General features: G+C 41.3%; 1 protein-coding gene across 2 annotated transcripts in view; it reads left to right on the top strand.

Moving 5' to 3' along the window:
• The window catches only part of Ero1a (endoplasmic reticulum oxidoreductase 1 alpha), a 45214-nt gene that overhangs the window by 4248 nt on the left and 19441 nt on the right, over positions 1 to 21525 (top strand). For both annotated transcript variants that reach the window (XM_050162358.1, XM_050162357.1), the window contains exons 2-8: positions 10054 to 10173; positions 11062 to 11145; positions 13005 to 13043; positions 16451 to 16524; positions 16606 to 16679; positions 18766 to 18886; positions 19898 to 19944. In XM_050162358.1, the coding sequence (XP_050018315.1) occupies positions 10054 to 10173; positions 11062 to 11145; positions 13005 to 13043; positions 16451 to 16524; positions 16606 to 16679; positions 18766 to 18886; positions 19898 to 19944 (559 nt within the window). The remainder of the gene's footprint in view (positions 1 to 10053; positions 10174 to 11061; positions 11146 to 13004; positions 13044 to 16450; positions 16525 to 16605; positions 16680 to 18765; positions 18887 to 19897; positions 19945 to 21525) is intronic.

Here is a 21525-nt window from a genome sequence, read left to right as displayed (position 1 = left end):
TTTTTTTTAAATATTTATTTAGTTATTATTTATACAATATTCTGTCTGTGTGTATGCCTGCAGGCCAGAAGAGGGCAGCAGACCCCATTACAGATGGTTGTGAGCCACCATGTGGTTGCTGGGAATTGAACTCAGGACCTTTGGAAGAACAGGCAATGCTCTTAACCTCTGAGCCATTTCTCCAGCCCTATATTTTTATTTTTTGACAGAATAAGTGAATGTAACAAAACTTTAGGCACAATTTGTGGGGTCTATCTTAAAGATATAATCTCAGAAGAAATACTAAAGGCAGTATGGAGACGGTGTGACCTTATTTTGTTGCACTTAGTTGAAAATTAGTGTGCATTCCTGTCCACTGAAGCTGTTTTATTGTTGTTGAATCTGATGAGCAGTAGTGAGGCTCAGCTGCCTGCCTGTGGTTGGCCTTTCTTGGGCTCCCTCAAGAGGGATACTCAGCCCCCTGAGCGAGGTAGCTCTGCCTCAGGCTGCTGCAGGAAGGGCACTCAGACACAAATGACAGCTCCACAAACATTTTTCTTTTCATTTGGAGTACATTGTAGATAAACTCTCCAAACATGTGCACCTGTAGATTTAACCTGACAAGTGTCCTGTATATCGGTTTTAAAAATAGCTTTAAAAGCCAAGCAGTGGTGGTGCATGCTTTTAAGCCCAGTACTTGGGAGGCAGAGGCAGGTGGGTCTCTGAGTTCAAGGCCAGCTTGGTCTACAGAGCCAGTTTCAGGACAGGCTTCCAAACTACAGAGAAACCCTGTCTTGAAAAGCCAACAAAACAAAACAAAAAAGCTTTGTTCATTAGGCCAAGTTGCTGCTCCATGGAGAAGTAACTTGATGGGTGGACAGAAACCCAGTATTAAAACTCATCAGATGGTCTTATAGGTTATACTAAAGAGGTGGCCGTTACCTCTAAGTGCCTGCTGCACCCGTGGCTTTTCTGAATAAAGTATATGGAAGAAATATTTGTAGGATGATTGCTATCCTTTGAGTCACTTCATAATGTGATGGCTTTTTTCTTTTTTTTTTAATTAAAAAAATATTTGTATGCAGTATGTCTGTGAACCATATACATGCCTGTGGAGGTCAGACAAGGGCATTGGATCCTCTGGATTTGGAGTTATGGTCTTGAGCCACTCATGTAGACTCTGGGAATCTAACCCTGGAACTCTACAAGAACAACAAGAGCTCTTAACTGCTGAGTCATTTCCCCAGCCCCACACTATGAACTTTATTTTTATTTATTTATTTTTTTCAAGACAGGGTTTCTCTGTAGCTTTGGAGCCTCCTGGAACTCCTTTTGACGACCAGGCTGGCCTCGAACTCACGGAGATCCACCTGCCTCTGCCTCCCGAGTGCTGGGATTAAAGGCGTGCGCCACCACCACCTGGCTCACACTGTGAACTGTAATAAGACCGAGACGTAGGCAGATACCCTGTGCCTTGCTATCCGACATCAGTTTTCTAGTTTTTGATTTCCATCACCCCAGTCCTTCACCTCCCGTCACAGTCTTTCTATTTCTAGTCGAGCCCCTTTCTCTCTCCTTTGATATATTCTACATGCGAGACTGTGCAAACCTTTCCTTTACTTCACTGCACACATCTTCCAGGGCTGCCCAGGTTAAACGGCAGGATTTTCTTTTAAAGCTGAGTGCGTATGTGGCATCGTTTGCTCTCTGTTTATCTTGGTTGGGAATTGAGAGATACAACATACAACACGAGACATATGGTTAGTAGTGCATTCAGGAGTTTGTTACAGCTGTACCTGTCATGGGGCAGGTGGGTAATTACATGAAAAGATGGATATGTTAATTTGCCCTGTTATAGCAACCATTTTACTATATATAACAACATCATGCTGTATATTTTAAAATATGCAATAAGATTTATTTTTTATTTTTTTTAAATATTTATTTATTATGCATACAATATTCTGTCTGTCTGTATGTCTGCAGACCAGAAGAGGGCACTAGACCTCATTACAGATGTTTGTGAGCCACCATGTGGTTACCGACAATTGAACTCAGGACCTTTGGAAGAGCAGGCAATGCTCTTAACCACTGAGCCATCATCTCTCCAGCCCCAATAAGATTTACTTTAAATAAGATTTATTTTTCAATTTTCCAATAAGATTTATTTTAACAGTTTGTACCCTTTTAAAAATCTCTTTTCTTCTTTCTCTCTCTGTGTATGAGTGTGTGTGTGTGTGTGTGTGTGTGTGTATGAGTGTATGCTGTGTCCTTGAACACCAGAGGAGGGCATTAGATTCCTTGGAGCTGGAGGTGCGGGTGTTTGTGAGCTGCCTCACAAACCAACAGGTACTGGGATCTGAACTCTGGTTCTCATGATAGAGCAGCAGTACTCTTAATGGTCAAGCCATCTTTCCAGCCCCTCATGTTCTTTTTCTTCTTCTTACGTCACAAAACACAATAAAATTAAGTATTCCTAGTTCTTTGACAAATAAAGTATATTTTGAATGCACACATTTATTTATTGATAGACAATAGGGCGTATTCCAGGAGCTGTCTTGTTACACCTATACACTGGGATAGTATCATCAGCTAATTATCGTATCTATCCTCACACAGTTGCATGTATGGCGAGACTACTTAAGATCTATTCTCTTAGCAAATACGCACTGTTATTACCTGTGGTCACTATGGTGTTCATTCAGACCCCAGGGCTTACTTATCTCATATTTTCTCATATCTTCCACTTCTATCCTTTGTACTCTTGGCTGTTGTAAGAGGCCACTTGTTTTTCCCGGCTGCCCAGACCCGAAATAATCACACAGAAACTGTATTAAATTACTGCTTGGCCCATTAGCTCTAATTTCTTATTGGCTCACTCTTACATCTTAATTTAACCCATTTCTAGTAATCTACATTGTTGTGGCTTGCTGGCAAGATTTCCGACCAGCTTAGGTCTCACCAGTGAGGGAGGTCATGAAGTATCTTTTTATATCTAGTTTATTTTGCTTAGTACAGTATCTTCAAGATTCATCCAGGTTGCCACAAAGGACAGAGTAGTAGTCATTGTGTAGTTTTGTGTCATGTTATCTACTCTGTGTGGCCCTGGCTGTCCTGGCACTCACTCTGTAGACCAGGCTGGCCTCAAACTCATGGAAACATGCCTGCCTCTGCCTCCCAAGTGCTGGGATTAAAGGCGTGAGCTACCACCATCCGGCTAAATTATCTACTCTTACCCTGTCAGACACTTAGATGCTTTTGTGTCTTGAATACTGTGTGATGCAGGGAGCACAGGTGTGGAGATGTCTCGTTGAGCCAGTGGTTTTATTTCTTTTGGGTGTGTATCCAGAAGTCAGATTGCTAGATCAGTGATAGCTGTTTTTAGTTTCTTGGGGAGCATCCACATTGGTTTCCATCGTGTCTGGAGGTTTACATGCCCAGCAGTGGTGTGTAAACAGCCTTCCTGTTTCAAAGTACATGCTCACCAGGAGGCATGTCTTCGTAAGTATTTTATTTGTTGATGCTATTGTAAATGGAATTGTTTTCTTGATTTAATTTTTGTATCCTGGACTTTATTTAATAATTTTAACTTTTTTTGTATGGTATATACTGCGTATCTGTATATGTGCATACCATATACATACACTGCATAAGATCTGAAAATGCTGATAATTTTAGTTTTCCCTTTTTAATTTGAATTCCTTCCTTCCTTCCTTCCTTCCTTCCTTCCTTCCTTCCTTCCTTCCTTCCTTCCTTCCTTCCTTCCTTTTCCTTAATTGACACACTTGGGAAAAGCTTTTCATAAAAATCAGGTACAAGAAATACAGTCTTAGCCTGTTGGCAGTGGCACATGCCTTTAATCCCAGCACTTGGGAGGCAGAGGCAGGCGGATCTCTGTGAGTTCGAGACCAGCCTGGTCTACAAGAGCTAGTTCCAGGACAGGCTCCAAAGCCACAGAGAAACCCTGTCTTGAAAAACTAAAGAAAAACAAACAAGGGGACTGGAGAGATGGCTCAGTGGTTAAGAGCACTGACTGCTCTTCCAGAGGACTGGAGTTCAATTCCCAGTCCCCACATGGCAGCTCACACTTGTCTGTAACTCCAAGATCTGACACCTTCACATAGACATGTATGCTGCTAAAACACCAATGCACATAAAATAAAAATAAATAAATTAAAAACAAAAAACACTAAACTAAACAAAAATAAAATACAGTCTTACAGTACTTTGAGTCAGAACAAAATGAACTATGATTGGGCTAGACTTTCTTAGTATTGTGCACAAGACAACTAGGAAGTTTTTTGTTTTGTTTTGTCTTTCATTATGAATTAAAAAATACCTCTCCCTGTAAGAATAAGCCCCTTACTGTTGCCCAGCACAAAGTGGTCAGCCTTGGAACCATTTACACACTACTCATAAGGGTGGACTCACAGGTTCTGTTCATATATATTTGTGATTGCACATGCATATGTTTCCTTGGCTAGTGCATTTGACTAAACCAGCTGTAGTCAGTGGAGAGAGTAACTGAGTGCTCCACCCCGCGCCCCATGCTAGTTTTCCATGATCTGGTCCCTTATTCCTGTAGGACCATTGGAATAGTCCAGTGTTAGAAACTGAATTAGGCCTATATTTTCTTCCTCATTGAAGAAATGCGGGCTGCTTTGGAGAGGAGTAGAACATTTCAGTAGAGCTGAGTTAATAGCATTATTTAACATCCCCCCCCCCCCCCCAGACGGGGTTTCTCTGTAGCCTGTCCTGGAACTAGCTCTTGTAGACCAGGCTGGCCTCGAGATCCGCCTGCCTCTGCCTCCGGAGTGCTGGGATTAAAGGCGTGTGCCACCATCGCCCGGCTTTTTTTTGGGGGGGGGGGTATTTAACATTTTTCAATCATTTATTTTCTGTTTGTTTGTTTGTTTGTTTGTTTATTTATTTATTTATTTATTTATTTAATGTGTATGAGTGCTCTGTCTGCATGTACACCTTTTTATGCCAGAAGAGGGCATCAGATCCCACTATAAATAGTTGTGAGCCACCAAGTGGTTGCTGGGTATTGAAGTCAAGGCTTCTGGAAGAGCAGCTAGTGTTCTTAACCTCTGAGCCATCTCTCTAGCCCTGCGTTTCTTTTCTTTATACCAATTCTGTGATATTTAACATTTCCAAGCATTTATTTTATTATTCTGATACCAAATCGGTGAGATGGAAATTATTATTTTATGGAAAACACAGTGACAGGGATGAGCTTAAACCTACGTAGGTCTGGGGCTGGAGAGATGGCTCAGAGGTTAAGAGCATTGCCTGCTCTTCCAAAGGTCCTGAGTTCAATTCCCAGCAACCACATGGTGGCTCACAGCCATCTGTAATGAGGTCTGGTGCCCTCTTCTGGCCAGCAGGCATACACACAGAAAGAATATTGTATACATAATAAATAAATAAATATAAAAAAACCCTACATAGATCTAACTGCAGAGCTTGGTGGCTATGGGGGGGCTGCCCTTTGGGAGCTTGCCACAGGCACGAGAGGCTTTGCAGCGCTCACAGACTAGACTGTGTGCATAGGTCCTTCTGTCTGTCTACTGTCTGTCTACTTGTCTTTCTCTGTCCCACCAGCCAGCTCCTAAATCATGACAAGGAGACTTATTATTATTAATTATGAAACCTTGGCTGATAGCTTAGGCTTGTTTTTCGTTAGCTCTTATAAATTAACCCACTTCTGTTCATCTACATGCTTCCCCGAGGCTTTTTACCTTATCTACAGACTGTCCATACTTCTTCCTTTCTTCCCAGCGTCCTCTTTGTGCCTGGTAATCCTGCCTAGCTATTGGCCGGTCAGTTTATTTATTACTTATTACACAGTGAAATCAAACATCTTGCAACACCTATAGTATGCCAGTGCGGACCTTTTTACCTTCTGTTATTAGTTTGGCTCCTTCCCAAAGCTGGCTATCACTTGAAGTCTAGGGCAATGCACTTCAAATTTTGGTAGATGTTAACCACTTAGGGAGGGGAGCAGGGTGCATTTTTATTGTCAAGTTTAGGTTCCCGGGTCACACGGAGTTGTGTTTTGCAGTGGGAATAGTGTCATGGTTACCCTGAGCAGCAGATGTCTGAAGCATAGCATCAGGCCGAGCTTGTTGCATCTAGCACCTGTCTCTTGTTCTAGGATTTTCATTTGTTTTTAAGAATCTGTGGGTTTGGGGGCTGGAGAGATGGCTCAGTGGTTAAGAGCATTGCCTGCTCTTCCAAAGGTTCAATTCCCAGCAACCACATGGTGGCTCACAACCATCTGTAATAATGTCTGGTGCCCTCTTCTGGCCTTTGGCATATACACAGATAGACTATTGTATACATAATAAATAATAAATAAATATTTTTTAAAAAAGAATCTGTGGGTTCTATTNATCTGAACAGAGATAATGAGAGAAAGCACATAGAGTCACAGAGACACCATGTAGTTGTCGAAGGAGAAAGACACCAACTGTCAGCCAGAACCTTACCGGTAGGCCACAACATCATGGTAATTCACAGATTAATAGAAATGGGTTAATTTAAGATGTAAGAGTTATATAGGAATATGCATAAGCTATTGGCCAAACAGTGTTGTAATTAATGTAGTTTCTGTGTGATTATTCATGGCCGGGTGGCCAGGAGGCCAGGAAATGAATGAGCAATCTCAATGATGTGGGAGTGATTTCTTATTAATAAAGAAACTGCCTAGGCCCCTTGATAGGCCAACCCTTAGGTGGGTGGAGTAAACAGAACAGAATGCTGGGAGAAAGAAGCTTAGTCGAGGAGTCGCCATGATTCTCCCACTCCAGACAGACGCAGGTTAAGATCTTTCCTGGTAAGCCAGCTCGTGGGCTACACAGATTATTAGAAATGGGTTAGATCGATATGTAAGAGCTAGCCAATAAGAGGCTTGGAACTAATGGGCCAGGCAGTGTTTAAAAGAATACAGTTTCCGTGTAATTATTTCGGGCATAAGCTAGCCATGTGGGCCGACTGGTGCTGGGGACACAGCCCGCCGCTCCTATCACTACAAGTCAACATCTTTGCAAGGTATATTAAGGATCTGGGATCTCAAGTGCAATGAAAATCTCTTAGAAGCTTTAAGCAAGGAGGCAGCATGGTGTGATTTACAAGTTATCAAAGATCCCTCTTTCTGGCATGTAATGAATTCCTTACAGGATGAGATGAGAGAATATGAAGAGTTAGGAGGCTATTAAATTAGTTCAGGCAAGAAATGATGATGGATTAATGCTGGGCTGAGCTTGGTGGCATGGTTCTATAAACCCAGCACTTGAGAGAGTAATTCAGGCAGATTATATGTTTAAGGCCAGTTTTGGGGTTATGTAGTAAGGAGGGTAGGGCTAACAGATGACCATAGAAAGGGATCAAGTACACAATTTCTAGCTACATTTTGCAAATGGAATTGGCAAGGCTTGGTGACCAAGAATGGTAACTAAAAGGGAGAGATCCAAATGATACCTAAGGATTCATATTCCGTGTGTGTGTGTGTGTGTGTGTGTGTGTGTGTGTGTGTGGTGTCTTGTGTTAGGTATGATTTTATTCATTATGTATACAATATTCTGTCTGTGTATGCCTGCTGGCCAGAAGAGGGCACCAGACTTCATCACAGATGGCTGTGAGGCACCATTTGGTTGCTGGGAATTGAACTCAGGACCTTTGGAAGAGCAGTCAGTGCTCTTAACCTCTGAGCCATCTTTCCAGCCCTGTGTCATTCTTTTAAACATTTGAATGAAAGGCGAGAAATAGTAGGTGGTTTCCATCCTTATACATTCAAAAAGAACTAAAATAGATATGATAGAATATATGGAACAGACTTCTAGAAAATAAGTAAGACCAGAAAAATCAGTAAAAAGTGTTAGTTTTGGGGCATTGCTATTACTATATTATTATTTTTAGGTAAAAGGTTTCTGTACTGAGTTTCACTGTTCTTAAGATAGTACAAGATTTCACATAGCACAAGGTAAACATATTCATTCAGTATTTTAATAAGATAGTATAGGATTTCACATAGTACAAGGTAAATATGCTGTGGGACAATGGTTTGTACCCTGTCAATTGTATTTTAATAAAACGTTGCCTGGCCAATAGCCAGGCAGGAAATATAGGCGGGATAACCAGACAGGAAGTAGAGGCGGGTCAATGAGAACAGGAGAATTCTGGGAAGAAGGAAGTCCTATTCTGCAGCCCTGACCCAGCCACAGAAGAAGTAAGATGTGACTGCCTCGCTTAATAAGAAGCCTGAGCTAATAGGCCAATCAATTTATAACTAATGTAGATCTCTGTGATTTATTTTTGGGAGGGGGGGCTTAACTACTGCGGGAACCAGGCAGGACAGAAAACCTCAGAAACAGAAACTGCAAGGACTGGGTGGAACAGAAAACCTTGGTCAACAAACATATTCATTCAGTATTTTAATAAGATAGCACAGGATTTTACATAGTATAGGAAAAAAATGCATGGAATGTTTTAATAAGGTTTTATAACTTGCTTTCTTATTATATATAATATATATTATATGTATATGAAAAATGAAATATGTGTATTTGGTTACACAGAGACAGGGTTTCTCTCTGTAATGGTCCTGGCTGTCCTGGAACTCACTTTGGAGGTCAGGCTGGCTCTGAACTCACAGAGATTCTCCTGCCTCTGCATAAGCCACCATGCCTGGCTCTTAGTAATTTTTTATTTGTAATTATGTGTATGTATGTATCTGTGGGGTATGTCATGTGAGTACCCTGCATAGGTGTTGGGAGCCAAGCGCATCCTCTGGAAAAGAAGCACACTTCTTTTTGTTGGCTTTTTTTTTTTTTTTTTTAGTTTTTTTTTTTTTAGTTTTTCGAGACAGGGTTTCTCCGTAGCTTTGGAGCCTGTCCTGGCACTAGCTCTTGTAGACCAGGCTGGCCTAGAACTCCCAGAGATCTGCCTGCCTCTGCCTCCCGAGTGCTGGGATTAAAGGCATGCGCCACCACTGCCTGGCGTTGTTGGCTTTTTTGTTTGTTTTTTGAGACAGGGTTTCTCTGTGTAAGTGTTCATCCTGAAACTCACCCTGTGGACTAGGCTGGTGGCATCCACTTCCTAAGTGCTAGGATTAAAGGTGTGTGCTGCCACCACCTGGACTTGGCTGTTCTTTTTTTTTTTTTCTTAAAGATTTATTTATTTATTATGTATACAGTGTTCTTTCTGCATGTACACCTGCAGGCCAGAAGAGGGCACCAGATCTCATTACAGATGGTTGTGAGCCACCATGTGGTTGCTGGGAATTGAACTCAGGACCTCTAGAAGAGCAGCCAGTGCTCATAACCATTGAGCCATCTCTCCAGCCCTTGGCTGTTCTTTTTAAAAAACTACTGACTGAGATCAATTTGTGCTGCTGTATGGGTGTGGGGCTGCCCACCAAGCATGGTCAGCCTACCAGGGACCACACCCCTAAACTAGACTCTCCTGTAGCAGCTGTCAGTAGCTCTTCAGTGAGGGGCCAGTGCACTTAGTCATCTTCAGTGTAGTTTACAGTGCAGACATACCACACCAAAGTTGTGCAGGGTCTCTTCTCTATAGTGTGTGCATTTTCTTTTTTCTATTTTTTTAATCATTACATACTTATTACTTAATGTTACATTACTTTTAATAGGTGTTTGCCTGTGTGCGTGTGCTCCTTAGTTCACATGATGGAATATGAAATATGACTGGCATTTCCTTGTTTGTTAATCTAGCACAGGGAGACACACCCTTCCCTCTTAATCTTAGTGCCAACCTTTGGCCAGGTAAGCTGGATCCAGAGGGTAGAGCCACAAGGTAGCTGCTAGGGGTCCAGTTCTGTGTTCTGAGCTCAGCTGACCCTATAGAAATGCCACTGTGTTACTCTAGAGACACAACAACAGGCTTGCTGTATTATTATTATTCTCTATTTTAGGAATCAAGAGAGGGTGGCAAGATAAGGTTGCTAAATAGCAGGCTTTCCTTTCTTTCTTTTTTCTAATAACTATGTGAGGAAAAGACCATGTGATATCTGGGACATTTCAATCTAATATTTCATTTTCTTTGTAACAGGTTAGTGGTTACCTGGATGATTGTACCTGTGATGTTGAGACCATCGATAAATTTAATAACTACAAACTTTTCCCAAGACTACAAAGACTTCTCGAAAGTGACTACTTTAGATATTACAAGGTATTTTCAATTTTTTCTTCAAGATTTATTTATTTATTATGTATACAGTGTTCTGCCTACATGCCAGAGGAAGCACCAGATTTAATTTTTTTTTTTTTTTGGTTTTTCGAGATAGGGTTTCTTTGTGGCTTTGGAGCCTGTCCTGGCACTAGCTCTGTAGACCAGACTGGCCTCGAACTCACAGAGATCCACCTGCCTCTGCCTCTCGGGTGCTGGGAATAAAGGCATGCGCCACCACCGCCTGGCTTCAGATTTAATTTTAGATGGCTGTGAGCCACCATGTGGTTGCTAGAAATTGAACTCAGGACCTCTGGAAGAGCAGCTAATGCTCTTAACCATGGAGCCATCTCTCCAGCCCGGCCCTAATACTTTTAACTTCAATAATTTCTAGAGTTAGAAACGAACTGGTTAAATTGAAGTTAAAATAGAAATTTGTATGTTATTCTCAAAACATTCTGTTTTTTCAGTCATCAGATGTGCTTCAATTAAGATAAGCTTTTTTTTTTTTTGAGAGGAGGCAGTTTTGAACATACTAAATAGTTACAGTATCTGACCATGAGAACACTACTGAAAAACTTTGTAAAACCTCGTCCATAGTTCATCCCTGTTCTCTGCCTTTTGTCACTAGCTTAAATGGGAGCTGATGGGGGTGAGGGTGGAGGTGGGGGTAAGTGGGGCTGGCTATTGAGCCATCTGCACAGTGGTCTGTGTCTCTCTAACCAGCTTAGCAGCTCAACACCAGTTACACATTTATAGTCAGTGCAACTTGACTGGTAATGGGAGAGACGGTGTGATCTCAGATGAGCCCTCGCTCCAGCCTGGGATTGGGATCCTAGCAGTCGATTATACTCTCAGGGCTTTATAGTTTTATAACTTTCTATTTGACAGGTAAACTTAAAGAAGCCGTGTCCTTTCTGGAATGACATCAGCCAGTGTGGAAGAAGAGACTGTGCTGTCAAACCCTGCCATTCTGTAAGGACTGTCCCGGTTGTTTCCGTTGTTCGTGCGTTTTCCAGAAGGGCCACTAGCGATCAGACTATAGTTTGATCCTGTTTAAATATAGCATTCAATAGCTGCATATCATAAACCTAACTTATAAACGTTGTTTATTTGTGCGTGTGCAGCACTGTGTCATGGAGGCTAGAGGCTGACAGCAAGTGGTTTCTGTCCCTTTGCACTGTAGTTCACTGAGGAGGCAGGGCGTCCGCTGCCTCTCCAGCTCTGGGTTTGCAGGGTTGCCTCTAGCCTGGCTTCTTCCTCGGATGCTGAGGATCTAAACTCAGGTTCTCATTTTGTGTGGGAGGCATTACTGACTGAGCCATCCACCTCCCAGCCCCAGAAAATCTATTTTGAATTACAATGTCTTCAAGGTAATATAATAACAATAATGATGATGATAATTATTATATATAATAAAATAATTATGTGTTATTATTATTATTATTATTATTATACTTGTAAAAAGCCTGCAGCATTTCAAAGTGCAAAAAAGCAAATCTCTGCTTTCACAGTAGAATACTTCAAACTTCAAGAGGAAAACAACTGTCAAGCCAGGAGAGCAATGTCTCTAATAAAAGATTGAACTAGTGGCTGCTGGATTCTCGAGGAGGGACAACCATTGCCTTCACTTTTACCCACTGAAGAGCCCATTAGACCCCAGCTCAGAGTCCTGACCCATGGTCTCCAGATGACCTGGTTAAACTCAGTGTGTCTTAAAAAAACAAAAACAACAAAGTCATGAATGTGGGAAGGGGCTCTGAAGGAGGAGGGGAAGAAGACACAGAAGTGATATTAGAATGCATGTTATATGTGTATGAAATTTTCGTAAATAAATTAATAAAAGCTAAAAAAGAAAAGCCTAACATATCCATCTCAAAATATACTTGTTATATATATATAAGATTTTTATGCCGGGCGGTGGTGGCGCACGCCTTTATTTAATCCCAGCACTTGGGAGGCAGAGGCAGGCGGATCTCTGTGAGTTCGAGACCAGCCTGGTCTACAAGAGCTAGTTCCAGGACAGGCTCCAAAACCACAGAGAAACCCTGTCTCGAAAAACCAGAAAAAAAAAAAAAAGATTTAATTCAGAAAGATAATACAGTTTTGTGAGGCATGAGAAAGGAAAGTGAGATGAAAGGACTGGTAAATATACCAATTAGCATGTGATTTGAATAATGAATATTCTATGTGGGTGAGCAGGGTGCCAGGTCTTGCTCTTAAGTTTGTGGTTTAGTAGAGGGGAGAAACACTAATCGACTGTTTCAACACACATTCCACAGCCCAATTGAAAGTCTCTGAACTATACTGCTAAGAGCAGAGACAGCTGGGCCCAGAGCACTCAGGTGATAGTGAGGGAACGGAATACTTGTACTCCCCACAGACAAGGCCTGTGCTTCATCCTGATACTTCCTAACAGGGCGAACTATCCCAAGGAGGGACTGAGGAGCACGCACAGATTTGGGGTGTTCGCCACAGCTTACTCAGCCCATGTACCTGCATTTGTCCTGTGCACCACAACAGTAATAGAATGTTTGTGACCATTTTTATATTTCCATGACAGCACACGATCAGCAATATATGGTCCTTGAATTTTATTTGCTCATTTTTTGAGAGATTTTATTTCATCGCTCTTGCTACATAGACCAGGCTGTGAGGATTAAAGCTGTGTGCTACTACACCTGTTAATCTTTATTTACTTTAAAGAAATTATTTAAAATTTTCTAACTCTTTTCACTTAAAAATAGTCTCCAGTAATTTGCGAGTTTTTCTCATAAGTCATAAGAATTTAAAATATTTTTCCAGAAGGTAGAATAAGCGTGTTTCTTTTTCAGGATGAAGTTCCTGATGGGATTAAGTCTGCGAGCTACAAGGTATGCACATACACTCACTGATGCGACTGTTGTCTACCGTGGTCTCGAAATCCATCCCCTGCTCTCTGCAGTGAGATAGCTTGAACAGTCATTAGTGATGGCCAGTTCCACTTCTTGTGTATTTCTTACTCCATCCTTCCAATCAGTTTAAGGCCAAACTCAGATAAATCATTTTTTTTTTAAATATTTATTTATTATGTATACAATATTCTTTCTACGTGTATGCCTGCAGGCCAGAAGAGGGCACCAGACCTCATTACAGATGGTTGTGAGCCACCATGTGGTTGCTGGGAATTGAACTCAGGACCTTTGGAAGAGCAGGCAATGCTCTTAACCGCTGAGCCATCTCTCCAGCCCCAGATAAATCATTTTTAAGAGTGATGCAAAACTAGAGCATTTCAGAATTAAGTTAAATGCCATTCAGAATTTTCTCAAAAACTAGAACAGGCTGGACTCAAACTCAGAGATCCGCCTGCCTCTGCCTCCCAAGTGCTGGGATTAAAGGCCAGGCCAAAGACTAGAACTTAACGAAACATTTGGGTTAAGACATCACACATATTTATATATAATGAGTATTTTCAGAGTTAGAAAGTGTCTACAGAGTAGTCAGCTGAGGTTATTGGTAATTTCAAATAGATTAATCATAATGTATAGTTTTGAAGATGATTGTGATTAGTTTTATAGAAAATTTAAAATAGTAAACTTGGAAAAAATGTTCTTTAGACCTAGTAAAGTGATAAATGTAATTAAGAAGCTGATTAAATTACTAAATGGTACTAAGAAGTTACTTCAACTAAAAAAATTCAGATAAGGGTTTAAGTTTTTGTTTTAGTATATATACATAGACATATGATACATTTTTTGAATAAATTTAAAAAGCATATTGTGGGCTGGAGAGATGGCTCAGAGGTTAAGAGCATTGCTTGTTCTTCCAAACGTCTTGAGTTCAATTCCCAGCAACCACATGGTGGCTCACAACCATCTATAATGGGGTCTGGTGCCCTCTTCTGGCCTGCAGGCATACACACAGACAGAACATTGTATACATAATAAATAAATAAATAAATATTTTAAAAAAAAAGCATATTGTTTTGTCTGTGTTTGTATGTATGTAGATAGGGCCTCTCGTTTCTGCAAACGGGGCACTGTCTTCCAGGCTAGCTGGTTCTTGAGTTTCTAGGCATGCTGCGATTATAGATCCCCTTGCACCTGGCTTCTTACATGGGCTCTGGGGAGTAAGCCCCCGTCATCAGGCTTGCGTGACAAGTGTGTCTACTTGTTGGACATCTCCCAGGGCCTTTGATGTTCATTTGAAATTTTATTTGATATAATTTTCAGTCTATGGCCATACCCTTGACCATGACAAACCTCATCTGAAATAATTTCCAACTGACAGCAAAATTATAAGAATAACAAATGTTGGAGCTCACTCTGGCAGGAATCAGCAGGGATTACCTGGGAGGGAGGCACGCGGTTGAGGAAATGGCAGATTGAGCAACAGAGACAGAAACACAGGATAGATCGGGGGACTGAAGGTGAATATCAGCCGGCCCCGAGTTTATTTCAGAACTTGCTTTTATACAGATTAGAGGCTGAAGGCAGAACAAAGAGCAGTACAGTCAGCTGACCACCTCTGCACTGTCCTTAGCTGGATGTGCTGGCCTACACCAGATCAAGGCCTTTTGTTTTTGTTTTTTTTTTGAGACAGAGTTTCTCTGTAGCTTTGAAGTCTGTCCTGGAACTAGCTTAACTAGCTCTTGTAGACCAGGCTGGCTTCAAACTCACAGAGGTCCACCTGTCTCTGTCTCCCGAGTACTGGGATTAAAGGCGTGTGCCACCCTGCCTGGCTTTTATACGTTTTTTTTTTTTAAATATTTATTTATTATTTATTATGTATACAATATTCTGTCTGTGTGTATGCCTTCAGGCCAGAAGAGGGCACCAGACCCCATTACAGATGGTTGTGAGCCACCATGTGGTTGCTGGGAATTGAACTCAGGACCTCTAGAAGAGCAGCCAGTGCTCATAACCATTGAGCCATCTCTCCAGCCCCTTGTTTTTGTTTTTTGTTTTTCAGCCCAAGTCTTAATAAATAAGGTTTTCTTTCCCATGGATTAAAATGCTCTTTCCCATGAGCTTACTCAGGAGTTTCTCACAGCCCTCAAGGTTATTGGAAAGAGCAGAGCAGGCAAACTTGAACTCAAATGACTTATAAGTCAGAATGGACTCCCGATGGAGACTGAGCCACATGTGGGCACCCACACATAAAAAAAAAATTGTATACTATAGTCCTTGATTTTTTTTAAATATATTTTAGCACCTTTGTTTTGTCATACTTTTTCTGTGTAGATATTCTGAGCTGTTTGGTTGCAGGTCAGGTAGGATGTATCTCTACTCTTTCTTATTTAACTGTGTATAAAAGACTTGAGTTTCAAGAAGTTTTTTTTAAAGGTGAACTGTTTATATATTAACTAATAAAATGAAGCACTGTTGTCAGTCAATAAATATTTCAAAAAAAATCTGAGCACTTCATTTATTTAATGTTCCCTAAAAGCTTAGTCATTTCAGTTCTTTCAGGATCCTAGCATGGACAGAAATTCTTATGGTCATCCTAACAAGACTATTGTAGGTATAGCAAACATTTGTGGCCTCCTGATTCCAGTCTTACCGGCTAGTGGTGGTGTTATCAAGACTCAAGCTTGGTCTGTGCTATGCACAGGACCTACTAGAAAAAAATGTGTGTGTGCATGTGTAGACATCAAGAAGAAACCGAATAGGTAAAGCGTGTGTTTTAAATGCCCACAGCTCTAGCACACTCTCTGTAAGGTGCTCTTCCAGTTATGTGTGGGAAGGAGCTGAGACACACACCATCTAGGATGGCCACCACGGTCAGGTGGCCGGTGCTTACAGTCAGGGCACTGGGACTTGCCTTCCATGGACCTCAGAAACTCTTCCTGGTGCACATCTTAGTCACTGTTTGTCACTGCCATGTTCTTTATTTCCTGAACATAATAGTAAATTGTGCTTCTGACAAAAACTAAAGACAAGAAGCCTTTCACCCACTTTGGATCTAACAGCTCATTTTATGCCAGGGGAGGCAGAAGCAGGTGGGTCTCTGAGTTTGAAGGCAACCTGGTCTACAGTGCGAGTTTCAGGACAGCCAGGGCTACACGGACAGGGCTCATTTTACAGGCTTTGAAGCTGGGTTGATAGTGGTATGGAACAGGAGTCTTGACTGACTTTAATGCCTGAACAATATTTAAGGTCGTGTGGCTCATGTCTGTAGTCCAGCATTCGAGAGGTTAAAGAAAGAAGGGAAATTTAAAAGTATGTGACCCTGTCTCAAAAACAAAAGCAAAGCAGCAGTTTTAAAATGTGGCCAATCTGTTTGTCTTTGCCCTGTTCAGTACTCTGAAGAAGCTAACCTCATTGAAGAATGTGAGCAAGCTGAGCGGCTTGGCGCGGTGGACGAATCTCTGAGGTGATTTGATCTTCAGGTATTTTGTTTTTCTTCATCACAGCTGACTGGAAAAAGGAATAATGCAATTTTCCTTATTTGAAGTGAGGAAACCCAGAAGGCTGTTCTTCAGTGGACCAAGCATGATGATTCTTCAGACAGCTTCTGTGAAGTTGACGGTATGATGTTTGTTCCTGGTGATGCCTTAAGAGAAAACCAGCCTGCCTGCTCCTTCTTCTTCCCTCCCCTTTCCCCTCCCTCTCCCTCCCCTCTCCTCCCCTCCCTTCCCCTCTCCTTCCCTTCCTTTAGTTGTTGTATTCAGCATTGAACTCAGGCTTTGGATGTGCTAGGCAAATCATTCACCAGAGCTGCTCCAGATGCCGCCCCTCAGTTCTTTTCAGTTAATTTTAAAATCTCAGTCCTGACAGTGTGAAGCATCCTCAGAAAGCTTAACATCGACTCGTATGCTTAGCAGTGGCATTCCTGGTGTGTAACTCAGAAGAACCGAGAAAAACTCAGGCAAAGGTAGACCAATGTTCATTCAGAAGAGGCACAGGTGAAAATAGTCTGTGTCTGTCACCAGATGCAAACATAGTTGAAATGTGTTGTGTGTGTGTCATACAGATACATGTCATACAGATACACACACACACCACTGAGCCATAAGAAGGAGTGAGCTTCCAGCAAATGGCTCTGTGTGGCAGACACAAAGACAAGTGTGATTTGGCTCACTTGTGAATTGTCTGGAAAAGGCAGTCATAGCAACAGAAAATGGATTGGTGGTTAGTAGACAGTCTGGGATAGCATATGGAGAGTTAATTGTTAAATGGTCACAGTTTCTGTTTAGGGCTGTGAAAAAGTTTTGGAAACAAAGTGGCAATGATTATACAGCAGTGTGAATGTACCCACGGTTCACTGAATATGGTAGAAATGGCTAATTTCATAATAGGTATTTTTACCACAGTAAAAAAAAATTAAAATTTTCTGTAAAAAAATTTACCTTTTAATGTTTTGCAGTTTTATGCATCAAGTAATTTATAGTTCTCTCTTTTGCATTTTGCAAAAGAAACTAAAGTGTAGGAATGAGGAAAACATCTTCTGTAAATGCTTCTGGGTCATTTGCCTTTTCTGTGGTGATGGTCTTTGTGGCTTTTGGTGCTGAGAATATTGAACCATGACATCATGTCTGAAGCTGGTGCTGAAACTGGCAACCTTAGAACACATTAGGAGTTTGATCAAGATATCTAATTCTTCTTTTTCTAGTATCTTTTTCTATTTGAATTGTTGACCTCTGGATTGGCTAAGCAAAATTAAATCTGAATTTTGAAATTTTTCTGACTCTTAAGTAGTGAACTATTGAACTTTTAAAAAGTTAGTGAAAAGAGCTGGGCACTGGGCTGGAGAGATGGCTCAGTGGTTAAGAGCACTGCCTGCTCTTCCAAAGGTCCTGAGTTCAATTCCCAGCAACCACATGGTGGCTCACAACCATCTGTAATGAGATCAGGAACACATGGAGGCAGAACACTGTATAAATAATAAATAAATATTAAAAAAAAAAGAGCTGGGCATTGATGGTGGATGCCTTTAATTTCAGCATGGCAGACAGAGGCAGAGGCAGAGTAGAAGTAGGTGCATCTCTTGAATCACAGAACCACTAGGGCTTTGTAAAGAGATCTTGTCTCGAAACTCACCCCCGCTAAAAAGGAAAAGGACTTTAAATTTTTTCAAAAAAAATTTTTTTTATGTAGTGGAATATGTGTGATGTTTTGACATATGTATCTCTGGTCTTACTTTTTCTTTCATTTTATTTTTATTTTTTTCGAGATAGGGTTTCTTTGTGTAGCTCTGGCTGTCCTGAAACTCACTCTGTAGACCAGGCTGGTCTTGGACTCACAGAGATCCACAAGGCTTAAAGACTTGCACCACCACTGCGCAGCCATTTTTTCTTTTTCTCCTGCTAGGGATCAAAGCCAGGGTTTCGCCTGTGCTAGCAGTTGCTCTCCTGCTAACAGACTCTTCATCCCCGCCAGTCAGTGATGAGCTGCCGTGCTAGCGGGGATGGAAACAGACTCATTGTGCAGTTGTGAGCATCCACTCACGTGTTTTCTTAAACTCTAAAACTCACGTATTCCTCTTCTTACCACTTATCAGGATTTTGCAACTATTGCGAACAGTGAATGTGGCTGTTTGTTTCTTCCTATTTTCCTTTATCCTAAAATGTTGTTCTGAAATAGGTAAGATTTAGTGATACATTTTATTTTGCAGACATACAGTCCCCTGATGCTGAGTATGTGGATTTACTCCTTAACCCTGAGCGCTACACAGGCTACAAGGGGCCGGATGCTTGGAGGATATGGAGTGTCATCTATGAAGAAAACTGTTTTAAGTATGTACTATTTTCCTAGACTGTGCAGATCAGGTTCATATCCTTAAAAGATTGATTTGGACGTAGAAATTAAAATGTCATTAATCCGGTTCCCCCTGGGGCACTGGCTGCAACAAATACGTCTTTAAAGACTTACATAATAGTAGATCTATTTAGTATTGGAACCACTGAGCAAACATTCTTGAGTGGATTAGAGTGGATTATAGGATCTCCTTATGTAGATTAAGTAATTCAGAACCAGAGCTTTGATTCATTTGCCAAGATCACCATAGTCAGTGGTGGGGTATAGATTAGAATCGCAGTTTAAGGGATTTTCCTTACTCTCCGCTCACCTTTCTGTGGCTGCAGTTATTTTGTCCTGTCCAAGTTAAACTGAGTTCAGCGAACAGCTCCGAGGTGGTGGTTTGTGTAATCACTGTGTTTAACATACCATGGCCATTGCTCCTCTAGTTCTTATGGTAACCATTTATTATAGTCGTAGCTGCTTACAGATGGAGAGTCAGACAAGCTAGGTATGTGTTCAGTGCTTAGGGGAAGCATTCCGTTTGTTCTCTTTTTTTTTTTTTTTTTGGCTTTTCGAGACAGGGTGTCTCTGTGGTTTTGGAGCCTATCCTGGAACTAGCTCTGTAGACCAGGCTGGTCTCGAACTCACAGAGATCCGCCTGCCTCTGCCTCTGGGGTGCTGGGATTAAAGGCGTGCGCCACCACCACCCGGCTTCCGTTGTTCTCTTAACCAGTGCAATGGACATTGATCGCTGGGTGAGTGAGAAATGCTTAAGGTTCTTCACTTGGAAACTTGAAGGCTCTAAAGAATGTACTAGCTAATTTTTGGTAAAAACCTGTGTGTGCATTTGAGTGTTTAAGCGCGTGCAATTCTGTGTGCATGCACATGTGTGATTCTCTCAGGGATAAAACTTCTGCATGATAAAACGTTTCACTTTCTAAATCAGATATAATTATAATATTGTTGGTAACGCTGGTGTTCATACAGTACAATTCTTTTGTTTGCAGACCGCAGACAATTCAAAGGCCTTTAAATCCTTTGGCTTCTGGTCAAGGTGAGTTACTTGGGTTGCTATTGTTTATTGGCTAGTGAGCTTGGGTTAGAGTAGAGGAAGGCAGGGTTGAGTGGCAAGGGAGGTTGAGGTCATGTAGTCCCTGGTCCTGTTTTTAGAGAAGTTATAGCTCACGCTTGTGAAGGCACAGCTGTTTTTCCTAAGGATGGTCATGGTTTTAGGCCATTGTAATATGAAGATTGGGTTATGTATTTATTGTCTGATTTTGCAACACACTATGTAGTTGTTTGATTACTTCAGTTTTATTTAGCCTCCAAATAAATGAATATCCAAAACATTTACCTAACGTTTCAAAAACCTTGAACTGGGAAGTTTAATGGTGCCGTGCTTGGTCAGCATGTCTCAGGTCCTGGGCTTGACTCCCAGCCAAATAAGAAACAAAACAAAACAAAAAACCCTTAAGTAAAAGACTTTAAATTCTATTCATATTCCATATATGGTCTGATTGTAAATCTACATGTTTTTATATCTCACTGACAGTTTTCCCTGTCTATATACACTCAATATCTGGTCTACCTCCTGCCTTTCCCAACACATCTTCCTTCCCAAGTAGAAGTCATCTTTGGCTCTTTCTGAAGCAGTCTATGCTCTGTTTCCCTCCTTCATATACCTGCTTCCTGGGAGCATCATTCTGTTATGCATGTGTGTTTGTATGTACGTATCCATAATCCCTTAGTGCTTTGGGATACGGGCAGCTAATATTTCAGTATAGAACCTGGTAATTATGGAGTAAGTTGCTAGGAAAATGATTATTGGGGTTATTTTCCCCAATGAATACTTTCTTTACAAGAATTAGAGAAATTGAAGCATTTTATAATTATAATTCCAATAAAACAGTTTGACTTTGGATATTGCTGAGAGCCGTAAAAAGAATCAGTTACCCTTGCTGCAAATGGTTCTTTACCATGTGCAAGGCGTTACGTAGATGCCACGGGTACTTACTACCTTATCAGGTAGTAAGCATTAATAGAATCAACCATTTCTGCATATGATTTCATTTATTTTTAAAAGAAATAACATGTCCTTATTGCCTTAGTTACTCCTCTTCTGCTGTGAAGAGTCACTATGACCAAGGCAAAGCATTTAGTTGAGGGCTATGTTTTCAGAGGGTCGTAAAGTCCATGACCACCATGGTAGCCAGCATGCAGCAGGCAAGGGTTGCTGCTGGAGAGTAACTGAGAGCTCACACTTGATCCACAAGTACAAGGCACAGAGAGAGCCAAGCTGAATGTCCTGGGCTTTTCAAACCCTAAAACCCAAACCCAGTGACAAACTCCCTTGAACAAAGCCATACCTCCTACTCTTTCCCAAACAGTTTGGAGACCAAACTTTGAAACACAGGAGCACGTAGGGACCATTCTTATTCAAACCATCAGTTATAATTTACTGATACAGTCTTTGAGCCGAGTGGTGGTAGTAAAATCCCAGCATACGGAAGGCAGAGGCAGGAGGGAGGCTCTCTGTGAGTTCTAGGCCAGCCTGGTCTACAGAGTGTGAGTTCCAGAATAGTCAAAGCTATAGAGAATCCCTGTCTCGAAAAACCAAAAAAAAAAAAAAAAAAAA

This window comes from Alexandromys fortis, unplaced genomic scaffold, assembly GCF_014885135.2.
Source record: "Alexandromys fortis isolate MF-2015 unplaced genomic scaffold, M_Fortis_MF-2015_v1.1 scaffold_130, whole genome shotgun sequence".
NCBI lineage: Eukaryota > Metazoa > Chordata > Mammalia > Rodentia > Cricetidae > Alexandromys > Alexandromys fortis.
The sequence above is the reverse complement of the archived record's forward strand: the minus strand, read 5'-3'. Positions and strand labels throughout refer to the sequence as shown.